Genomic DNA, 10,890 nt, shown 5'->3' with positions numbered 1-10,890 from the left:
AAGAAGACAAGGTAATAATATCAAAGGATGAATCTGTAGCTAGATTGTAAAGATTGTTAAACTACAATTATATAGCAGCTTTACTAATCTACACCGGACTGCGCCACCCCCTTAACGCCGGCCCTGACATTGTGTAATGATATTAATATTTGGTTTCATTAAGTGCTCTCCATACTTCTTTAATCCTAGTGCACTTTGTGTATCTATAAAAACTACTCAATAATATCTACAAATGCTACTAATGAACTGAATTTAATTAAACATCTAGCGGGAAAACGTCCAAGTTTGTCGTAGAATAGTTCCTTTTATTCTTGGTAGATGGCGCTATTTTCTATGTTTTTGTGGGGTTACGTATTTTCCAAACAGCTCTTTCATTCTATTTATTAATCTTGTTATTAATGTTATCGTTTAAATAAATTGTCATTATTGTTCATGTTCGGTGTTAGTTTGCATTTATAATTCTTTTATGTAGTATCCCTACAATGTTCGTCACCATCTAGCGTCACGAATAAACACTAAATTTACTACAAACTTGGGTATTTTCCCACCGATGGCGCCACTAGTATTAATGTTTAATGTTTGTTTATTAAAATGTGTATGAACTCCTACTTTGCACTGTCTTTTTGTACATTTGTTTAACAATACCCACTAGTATTAAAACCAGTATTAGTATAGTTTAGTGATTGGTTACTACCAGGAAACCGTTGCAATGGTCATTTGTAAACTCACCTGCTCGCTCGATTCGGTTCAATTCGGTTGCAAGTTACGCGATTGTTCATCCCGTATACTTATTCTGCTGGCCTGGGGAATATTAATTTAGTTCTTGTTTGTTGAGAAAGTAGTTGGTATTTCATATTGGAAATATAATAAATAACAAATATTACTTTTAATGTAAAATGCAACTCATTTATTAAGGCAACTTTTCCGAAAATTGCATGCACTCAATTTACGGATAAGCTTTCTTTTACAGATTTCGTAAAAATTAGATTTTTTAAAGATCTTGTATTTTTTAGGATATTTTTATTAAATCATTAAGAATTCTAATTCACTTATGTATATATTATTATGCAACAATAAGTTAATATACAATAATGGAAATATATATATAATAAAAAACACGAAAATTTACTCGTTCAAAAGTTCTTCAGAATTTAATATATAATACAATGGAAAATATTGTCATTCTTTAATTTTGTATGTAAACATTTTTAAATAAATTATGCCTTAATTAAAATTTAAATTACAATACTCGATAAAAAAGAAAAAAAAAGAAAGTAATAAGTTTAATGATACATAACTTATCCGATTTAACGCAAACAATTTTGAACATTTATAATAATTGTAATACAAAAACAATTGTATTAATGATTTCTATTTTTCTATATTAAAATATACACTGCCTATGTTAGATACATGTCGTATTCAGAAAATGTATGGAATTTCTTTTCTGGTCGCTAAATGTTGCACATAAGTCTTCCAAGAACTGCAATAGAAAACAAGATTTTACAGAATAGTATGCAGTCTTTACTTTTAAACTTGCTCCATATCTTCTCATTCATCTGAGCTTTATTAAGATAAATCATGTATAAATAAATTGCTTCTTTCATAGTTTACGTTCATATTATTTCATAGTTAAATTAAATATTTAACAAAGTATCAATTCTTATGTCGTTTCCTCTGTTTGAAAAGTTAATCGGTATCCAATGCTACCCGTTCCTCTAAATCGCGATCAACCTTCAACTGTGATCTTCCTTACGCATAGGAACTACTTGGCAGCAATCCTGGAGATGCGAAACTCGTCTAACAGATACAATCTATCCACGAATCTCCTCCGCACCCTTACACACTAGTAATTATCCTAAGTATGCATTTCATCCTTTGTTTTAATGGACAAGAATTGATGTAACGATACAATTGATTTTCAACACGAAATAAAAATTGTTACTAAAATTGAAATAAAGACGAGCATGGCGCTTAACGAGCATTACAAATTTGATATATCACTCTTTAATCTTTTCGGCATACTATAAATACCGTGGAAAAATCCGAAAAGTATAGAGTGTCGCACTTAATCTCGCAAACGATGGATGGTAAACGAAACGATTGACGTTTCAGCGCCTTGCTAAGATGTGTAAAGAGCGATATAAAAAATAATATTTTATTTAATCCTTAGGGACGAAATTAGGAATTGTATTATGTTTAATGAAAAAAATGTTCTAGACTATGTCGTGATGTTTTTAACGTTTTCCATTATTGTAATTAGCAGCCCGCAATGGTGCTTTAAACGTTGATGCAGACTGTTGCTGAATCTGGTACGCTAGATGATGAATTTTAAAGCCGTATAACCTGTTTTAAAAATATTTAATTATTCATTTAATTTTATAAATCTATCTTACGTATATTATATTTAGTATGTTTCATGCAAAAGAAAAGACTACTTACCTAGGTATAAACTGATTAACTGGACGTTTTGGTCGATACTCTGGATGAACCATGAAAAGCATATGTGGAAATCCTGTTCCAAAATATGCTCCGTCAGTGTGATGATGTCGCGTGCTTTTTGGCGTGTAAACATCCATACATTTAGGGCAATAACTTTTGACCATAGATTCCCCGGGAACATCGCTAAGACCTAACGGCAACATGGGCTGGGCTTCACAATAAACACGTGGACAATAACCAAAGTCACCGGCTTGATATTTTTCGATCATTTGAGCAATGCCACGATTGGTGAGAATATAACGAGCATGGATCAACCCGTAAAGCAATTCTGCCGCTTGTTCAACTAATTCCGACTGATTCGGGTGACCATCCAATTCATCATCTACGACGTAATAAGAGTCTTAAAAGCAATTTTGTTGTTTATCGACTATGTACTAATAATTAATTACCAGGTTCTAGATCGAGAATCATATCTAATGCTTGTCTATAATGCGGTACTTGCTCGTTTAGTCCAGTCAAATTAAACTTATCTTGGATATAATCCTCGTCGACCTGCAAAAATTTTACGTTAACCTCCATAAATAACACAAGAAATACATAACATTCTTTACGAGATCATACCGCCTTAGAAGATAGAAACTACGCTGTGTTTCGTAAAAACAAAGTATTATATGAAATTCTATAATGCGATTACGGATACCGCTTTCGGCAATCGAACATAGAAAATTATGTTATTTCTCTGCACCTACGGTATACTTTTCTATCCAAATCGAACTCAATTTATATTATTGCGACAATATCAACCGTACGTTTCAAAGATTACTCTGAAGTTTGCTACTCCGCGCGTATCAAAAATAAAAGAAAGAACAACAATCATAGCAGGTCCAGGTGCGAACACCAACGGGGTTAACCTCGAAAGAACAGATTAGGTTTCGTGGGTGCAGGATGTATCAGAAACGATAACACGAGATATCTAAATGCGTGCTTACCTCGCAAAAAAACTCATTGCCCCTGAGGTTGCAAAACCACGAAATCCAGGATACCTCCTCGGAACTGCTCATTTTCCTGTGGACGAATAAACAACGGTAGAAAGGATATCCCTTTGTTAAAGACGGTCGCCTCGCCGCGTTAAAAGGACGCAGGGCGCAAGGCGCGCGTGTAAAATGATGCGTGAAGATGCGTGCGCGAAAAAAGTTCTCTCGATAGCTGGGTGTTCAGTATTATTTCACACACGTATATACACGTCGGTGGACTCGGTGCACGCCTGGCAATTGGTTAGAAAGGCGCCAACCAGAGAACGAGGACGATGACGGAGACGGGGGACGGGGGTGGGGTGGGGGGGGGGGGTTGTTCAGAGAGCAAGGGGGAAGAGCAAATGGAGTTTTCACTTTACTAGGCAAGATGCTCGACGTTACGGCCTGTCCGGCGAATTCACCTACGTTTCCGTGGTCATTGCTGCTTCGTCAACTGATTTTCAAGCACGGCGTACAGTCCGACACGGCCAGGAAGCACATTACTCGAGAAAAAGCCTCGCAGGACGAACGAAAACCCAAAAATAAACAGCCCTTACGGCTTACCTTTTGGTGCTTTGATTAGCCACGCTTGCTCGTCCCGACGATGTAGGTAGCGCTGTCGTACTTCATTCTATCCGCCACCTTCCGGCTCTTTCTCGCGAATTGCTCTTATACTTTTCAACTTTTATTTAATCATTTTCAACCAGAGATCAGCCACTTTTATTAGATGTTAATTCAATAGATGTTAATTCATTTACGAAGCGTCGAATAAACATCAAAGCGATCGAACCTTTCGTTAAATTATAACGAGCATCGTATTACGCGATCTCGAGTTACGCGGTACTGTCTGTACTACACGCCTCCTTATACATATGTTTATGCATGTATGTGTATGAATTGTATTATTTTATTGTTGTATATATGCATCTAATATTTATTCATGTGTCCATATATCGAATAAAGTTTTCCTTCTTCGGTATATTTTTCTTAATGAAATACAAATAGGTCCGTTCCTAAGTTTGTTACATTCGTAAACAATTGTTTTTTCTTTTTATCGAGGAAGTCCAAATTAAAGTGAATTTTGAGAAACGCTAACTTACCGTATCGGAGATTTCGTAAGAGCACGGTTGTTCGTTTCATCGACCAATAAACGATCGATGCGTTTTCCAATGCACTATTTCAGTCCCAAATACTTTATAACTTATTATTATTATTATTACTATTATTATTATTATTATTATTATGCTTCGGTCGAAATAACACAAACAGTTCTACGGTTTATTTTTCTTTCAATTCCGATAAAAGCTTATTAATCCGTCCAAGTCGTAAGAATTTAAAACCGATTTGCATATTACGCTAACATCACGTGACTTGCTTGCTTGCTTCTTAGCAACCTCAAACAACGCGAACTAGCAATAAAATACAATCGCTATTGAGAAATTTTTTTCTTTCAACTTTGCTTATGCCGCACGTTCGATCACGTTCAAAAAGTGCGATAGTACCATATTATACTTAAACGAATGTTTGATATCATGTTAAACGTTCTCGAGATCTCGTCTCGTATTTTATCTATGTTTACGAAAACATGGATATCGGATTTTCTCTGACTCATTTGCTATGAGTAAAAAGCAATCAGCATAATGAGAAAATATAACAAATAAATTAACTTCGTAGCAAATCAGACATTTATGGAGTTGGAAATGTAATCTAAGTGATATGTCAATGAACTGTAAATAATGTACAGTGGAGTCATTAGTGAATAACTGGGTAAAGCTAGGTGGAGTGCAGAATGTAGAAGATAATTATACATACATTTTCTTATCAGTTTTAATAATTCTTTTTAATTGTAATTTATGTTGCGGAAGGTTTACATCGGTTAAGGTACGTGCAACCTGTAACAGATGTTTTTACCATTGTTACAGTAATTAATTTATCCAGCACAACTACTTTCAGATGCATATATGGTTTTGGTTTGGAAACAATTTAGGTAGTTTCCTTTTACCAGGGTATAATGTTGTCACGACAACAAGCCTAGTTTGCACCTGTTTGGGTTTAACTGCGCTTGCTATACTGTACGAGGGTATGAAGATCTTGCATATAAAAATACAACAAACTACTATGGTCCTCATACAAAATCAAACAGTGAGAACATCTGAAAACTCTTCCTTGTTATTAAAAATATCCTCGCGATCTGTTAAAAGGCAGTCTTCTTTACGTTGGTATGTGATATTCCATTGCTTTGTAAATTAAGTATGTAAAATAAGGTTATTTACTTTAAGTTGACATTATATGTTCGTTCTTAGTATACGTTGCTCCACTTGGAGTTTTCAAGTGTTTCATTGGTTTATACATACGGTTCTTGGGTATATTTTAATGTTGGCTGTTATGACATATAATGTATATATTAATATCGCTATCGTATTGGGAGGAAGCCTGGGATATTGGATTTTTGGTCCTAAACTTATAGAACTTAACATGGCACGATTTTATAAGAGACAAAGATTATTGGAATGCGACAAAGAATGTGCAGGTAAAACTCAAAATATTGTTTAATAAGTTTCTTAGATATTTCACAGTATTTATGGTAACTTATAGACAGCATAGTAAATCATCAAAGACCAGGGTCAACAGTGTCTATTGTCGCGGAACAATTAGTAACAGAAGCTACTGTTGAAGTTCACGTACCAAGGGATGCTTGAACCATACTTTGATATGTATGTCTCTAGTACCATGAATAGCGATTTACTATTTATTGATATATGAACTATTTTATTTTATATACACATATTGTATATAAGTGGAATAAATAAATTGTTATATTAAAATTATATCGGTTACAAAGAAATTAGTTTTTTGTTTGGTTCCTGTAATACTTACGCTCGTTTGACAATACAAAAAAATCAAATTAACTTTTCTGGTTTGTAATTATCTTTACATCTATAAAAATGTATATTGTATCTTTACAATTGGAAATTATTTTCCTCGCTTATTTCAAATAAACGTCTGTAACATGAGTTATTTAGAGATAAAAAGTGCTCATATGGATTCTTCGAAGTGATGTGCGTTCCACACAGCCAGCAAAAGTCAGCTTTGCAATGAATACATCTCATTTTATTACATCCATCAATTTTTACAATCATAGTTTGACAATTTGGACAAGTTTTAGCATTTTTCTATAAATCAAACCATTGCGTTATGTAACTTAACATCAAATAAATTGTACATTTAGTATATATTTGCAACTGAAAACATACCTTTAAATATTCTTTTGCTAAGTGGTTTTCTACAACTCTTTGTATTTGTTGTCTCCCGTATTTTTTTCTCAGTAATTGTTTTTGGTCGTTATTAGCATTTTTATAATCTTCTATTAGCTTTTTTATTCCCCTTGATATTGTAAAACATGGTTCAACTCCATGATATACCTAATACACAATTTACTGAAAACGATTGGCTTTAGCCTGTTTGTCGAAATATAAAATACATACCTTGTAACAATAAATGCAAAAGGCATAATCGCATTTGCTACAAATTGCCAATGTATCGTCAGTATTCAATACGAGAGGACATTGACATGAAATTCGAGGGCAAAAAATAACATCATTCATAGATTTTAATGTTATTTGCAATAATAAGCTTTCGTACTTTGAGAATAGATCTGGACACAGATCTTTGATGTCGTTAAATGCTATCGAAAAATTACAATTAGAACTAGGACATGTTATATCGCCTATGGTACCCTCATTAATTGTTATGGTAATATATTTCTGCATACAGTTTTTGCAGTAAATATGACTACAAGTTTCAAGTTTGATGCATTCTTTTCCTCTGAATTCTTCAAAACAGATAGTACACATGCTGTAATTTTTTTCAAATTTAAGCGTACATCGCTGTTTGTGATAATTTATTAAAAATTGTACCGGATCGGAAAATAATATACTGTGTACAGCTCGGATATCATTTTTGAATATTAAATTCAATTCAAAACAACTTGACAGATTTTTATATATCATGGACAAATATGAAACATCTAAATCATCTTTGATGCGAAGAAAATTAAGAAGATCATGTTTTAAAAATTCAAACCATAAAAATAATATTTCTTGTCCCCTGTTGTGTAGCCATATCTCGTCTAATTTTTGACAAATAAAAGATATTTGCCAAGGAGAAAGCCACGAAGATATAATATAAAAATTTGGTGGATTTCTAGAAGGGTAATCATCAGGTAATCGTAGATACATCCTAACAGGTGGTAGATATTTTATAAAATAGTTAGAAGTCAAATGAAATTCAGATTTTTGATCTTCTTTATAAATGTTTCTAAGCCTTATTAAACCATCACTAACATTAGGAAAGACATTATAATAACACTGCATTATACCTTCCTTTACATATGAAAATTCATAAAAGTTATAAATATTCGAAAGTATTAACATTTCACTTTCTTGTCGATCTTGGTTACAACTTTTTTCTTGTAACATTTTTTATTATAAGGCTATAAGCCCTCTGCAGTTCTTTGCTTTGTCTTTATGACTGTTTCAACGACGTATTGGAAATCGTGTTTATATACAAAGTGTCCCAAAAGTCGGGGAGGAGCCGGAAATGGGGAGTAGCTGAGACGATTCTGTACAACAATTTCCTTTGCAAAAATGTCGGATGGGGCTTCGTTAAGGAGATATTAAGAGAAAACCCCGACCAATCAGAGCGCGCGTAGACCGTTGGAGCGGCCGCGGTAGCGAAGGCTACGCGCTGGCGGCCGCGCTTGTACGCGAACAAATGACTCGACGTGCATCGAAGGATATTGACGCTGCCGCCCAGCGCGTAGCCTTCGCTACCGCGGCCGCTCCAACGGTCTACGCGCGCTCTGATTGGTCGGGGTTTTCTCTTAATATCTCCTTAACGAAGCCCCATCCGACATTTTTGCAAAGGAAATTGTTGTTCAAAATCGTCTCAGCTACCCCCCATTTCCGGCTCCTCCCCGACTTTTGGGACACCCTGTATAGTATTGTAGCTATAGCTACATTCATATTTCATACAGTAGCGCGAAATTGTGAAATAATTCCCGTTATATATAAATAACCTTTATTTGTAATTACTATGGAAATAAATTGGTAACGGGATTAATCTATATAAATTTAAAAAGATAAACATTAGAACGAGAATAGTTTCTCTACGCTTCAAAATTTGTTGATAAACTATGCAAATATTTTTACCTTATCACGATGATAATCAACTCTACAATTGCAAGTGTTAATCGTGATTTCGAATAAGATATATATGTGTGTATATATGCGATAATATATCAATAATAAACGAATTATCTATCGTACAGCGACTCTTATTTATCCAGAAATATAAACAATTTAAAAACAGGTGATAAATTCATAGAATAGAAGCAAATTTATAGTTTGCGGATTCGGTTCTTTCAACTAGAGAAACTTATCGCAAATAATTAAAATTATTTATTATTTATTTACGGAAAAAGAGCGATTAAAAATGTATTGACATTGCACATGTTTTAATGTACAGGTGATACAGTATACGTAGTGAAAGGGCGCACCACAAGTTACAAAACAAAACGTTTGTAGGTTTGTACCACAGAAAGTCGTGATTCGTGATACAGATATAAAGAGAAATTAAAATTATTTAGAAAAAATGGGAGAGGTCACAGCCAAACATACTCTTCACAGCGGGATTTTTCATCCTATTTTACGTCAATGGCAATCACCAAATGTAGAAATTACCGTTAACAATCTTATGTATCCGATATTTATTTCGTAAGTACGATTCATAACCTACCGCTTTCGATTATAATCATATATACACGCATGTGTATATTTATACATACGCGTTATGTTCATATGTGTTTAACTATGTGATTTATTCAGTCTTATCTAAATGTAACAAATTAAGTAAGCGAAAAGATAATTTGATCTTTTCTGAAAGTAATATTTTATGTGTTACATAAGAATTTAAATGAACATATCGAAAAATATTAAATGCATGCAAATTGTAGTTTGTAACATTTAACACATTCGTTTCTGTTTAGTCAATATAGATACTATATTTTTTCAGAGACGAACAAGATGCTAAAGATCCAATCGCTAGTATGCCAGGTGTCTATCGACATGGCATTAATCAATTACATAAAATGTTGGAGCCATTGGTTTCCAAAGGCCTACAATCTATATTATTATTCGGAGTATCGAAACACATGAAAAAGGTAAATTGTATGTAAATGAAATTTTAAGAGAAATTCTTTTTGAAATTCTTTTATATTTTCCATAGGATCACATCGGAAGTAATGCAGACAGTGCTGAGAATCCTATTATTCAAGCTGTACCTTTGATAAGGCAGTGGTTTCCAAGTTTGTTAATAGCATGCGATGTTTGTTTATGTCCGTATACTGTTCACGGGCATTGTGGAATTTTAAACGATGACGGGAGCATAAATAACAAAGCTAGTATTTTACGAATCGCAGAAGTTGCTCTTGCTTACGCGAAAGCTGGTGAAATTGTCGTTCCCTAGAAATATCTTTACCAACATTAATCGAAATACTGTGTATCGAAACATGTTTCATTTGTATTTTGCATAGGAGCGCAAATTGTAGCCCCATCCGACATGATGGACGGAAGAATAGGTGCGATAAAACAAAAATTATCAGCGGCTGGATTAGCGAACAAAGTAGCAGTTTTATCTTATGCCGTGAAATTTGCATCAGGATTTTATGGACCTTTTAGAGATGCATCACAGTCGGCACCCAAGTTTGGAGATAGAAAATGTTATCAATTGCCTCCTGGAAGTAACGGATTAGCTGCTAGAGCTGCTGTTAGTACTACTGTATATTCGACTTTCTATATACCGTTATTTTACTGTATTAAATTATATGTGCGAATATTTATCGATCGAAGGCTAGAGATGTTTCTGAAGGAGCCGATATGCTTATGGTGAAACCAGGTCTACCTTACTTGGATGTTGTTCGGCACACGAAAGATGCGCATCCGGAATATCCGATGTTTGTGTATCAGGTTTCAGGAGAATACGCTATGCTTTATCATGGCGCTAAAAATGGTGCTATCAATTTAGAAAATGTGTTAAACGAAGTTCTTCTATCTATGAGAAGAGCGGGAGCCGATTGTATTATAACATATTTTACACCATTAATTTTAGATATGTTACAACCGAAAAGCAAATATTAAAGATATTTGTATGTTTGACATGTTCATAGAGTTTTAATGGATATTTTTCGAATAAATTGTTAATAAAGCAACTAAATCGTGTAATTTTGTCAGCAAACAATTAATAAAGCTGTGTTGATAACGGTAAATACCGTACGTATATATACATATGGACATTTTTTAAGAAGACTGAGAAAAATGCAAGGTTTATATCTATAACGGAATGATAAAGCTTATTCGACAATATCTTTTTGTGGGTG

The 10,890-nt window shown here is 33.8% G+C and overlaps 3 protein-coding genes across 15 annotated transcripts; 1 reads left to right on the top strand and 2 right to left on the bottom strand.

The window, feature by feature from the left end:
- Nucleotides 1-1,488: 1,488 nt before the first annotated feature.
- On the bottom strand, nt 1,489-4,687 carry LOC128892182 (casein kinase II subunit beta). 6 transcript variants are annotated; one of them, XM_054152386.1, is made up of 5 exons: nt 4,556-4,687; nt 3,432-3,507; nt 2,892-2,994; nt 2,443-2,842; nt 1,489-2,346 (listed from the first exon to the last, which is right to left on the bottom strand). In XM_054152386.1, the coding sequence occupies exons 2-5, from the start codon at nt 3,501-3,503 to the stop codon at nt 2,238-2,240; spliced, it is 684 nt and encodes a 227-aa protein (XP_054008361.1). In that variant the 5' UTR covers nt 3,504-3,507; nt 4,556-4,687; the 3' UTR covers nt 1,489-2,237. The 6 variants fall into 6 exon arrangements, with proteins under 6 accessions (XP_054008361.1, XP_054008359.1, XP_054008362.1 ...); XM_054152384.1 differs by lacking the exon at nt 4,556-4,687 and adding an exon at nt 4,020-4,126; XM_054152387.1 differs by lacking the exon at nt 4,556-4,687 and adding an exon at nt 4,020-4,077 and having other exon boundaries at nt 2,443-2,824.
- LOC128892179 (delta-aminolevulinic acid dehydratase) lies at nt 3,919-10,727 on the top strand. Of its 8 annotated transcripts, none has more exons than XM_054152374.1 (10): nt 4,862-5,222; nt 5,321-5,336; nt 5,409-5,674; nt 5,759-5,985; nt 8,982-9,032; nt 9,103-9,229; nt 9,528-9,675; nt 9,741-9,960; nt 10,048-10,280; nt 10,364-10,727. In XM_054152374.1, exons 3-10 carry the CDS (start codon nt 5,409-5,411, stop codon nt 10,649-10,651), a joined length of 1,560 nt encoding a protein of 519 aa, XP_054008349.1. In that variant the 5' UTR covers nt 4,862-5,222; nt 5,321-5,336; the 3' UTR covers nt 10,652-10,727. The 8 variants fall into 8 exon arrangements, with proteins under 8 accessions (XP_054008354.1, XP_054008349.1, XP_054008348.1 ...); XM_054152373.1 differs by having other exon boundaries at nt 4,862-5,232; XM_054152372.1 differs by having other exon boundaries at nt 5,202-5,336.
- LOC128892181 (E3 ubiquitin-protein ligase RNF14-like) lies at nt 6,243-8,139 on the bottom strand. The gene is made up of 3 exons (XM_054152380.1): nt 6,941-8,139; nt 6,710-6,877; nt 6,243-6,628 (listed from the first exon to the last, which is right to left on the bottom strand). The coding sequence occupies exons 1-3, from the start codon at nt 7,931-7,933 to the stop codon at nt 6,416-6,418; spliced, it is 1,374 nt and encodes a 457-aa protein (XP_054008355.1). The 5' UTR covers nt 7,934-8,139; the 3' UTR covers nt 6,243-6,415.
- Nucleotides 10,728-10,890: the final 163 nt, after the last annotated feature.

Source organism: Hylaeus anthracinus, unplaced genomic scaffold (assembly GCF_026225885.1).
Source record: "Hylaeus anthracinus isolate JK02 unplaced genomic scaffold, UHH_iyHylAnth1.0_haploid 12002, whole genome shotgun sequence".
Classification (NCBI taxonomy): domain Eukaryota; kingdom Metazoa; phylum Arthropoda; class Insecta; order Hymenoptera; family Colletidae; genus Hylaeus; species Hylaeus anthracinus.
This window is presented reverse-complemented; position numbering and strand designations above follow the sequence as displayed.

Bases quoted from the DNA above. Each gene is read 5' to 3' on its own strand.
- LOC128892179 (XM_054152374.1), top strand. From the start codon at position 5,409: ATGCATATATGGTTTTGGTTTGGAAACAATTTAGGTAGTTTCCTTTTA. The intron at 5,675-5,758 runs GTATGTGATATT...GTTCGTTCTTAG, and splicing joins AGGCAGTCTTCTTTACGTTG to TATACGTTGCTCCACTTGGA. The intron at 9,676-9,740 runs GTAAATTGTATG...TATTTTCCATAG, and splicing joins TATCGAAACACATGAAAAAG to GATCACATCGGAAGTAATGC.
- LOC128892181 (XM_054152380.1), bottom strand. From the start codon at position 7,933: ATGTTACAAGAAAAAAGTTGTAACCAAGATCGACAAGAAAGTGAAATG. The intron at 6,878-6,940 runs GTATGTATTTTA...ATTGTGTATTAG, and splicing joins TTTGCATTTATTGTTACAAG to GTATATCATGGAGTTGAACC. The intron at 6,629-6,709 runs GTATGTTTTCAG...TTTGATTTATAG, and splicing joins TAGCAAAAGAATATTTAAAG to AAAAATGCTAAAACTTGTCC.
- LOC128892182 (XM_054152381.1), bottom strand. The intron at 2,995-3,431 runs GTAAGCACGCAT...AAATTTTTGCAG, and splicing joins GCAATGAGTTTTTTTGCGAG to GTCGACGAGGATTATATCCA. The intron at 2,347-2,442 runs GTAAGTAGTCTT...TTTTTAAAACAG, and splicing joins GTTAATCAGTTTATACCTAG to GTTATACGGCTTTAAAATTC.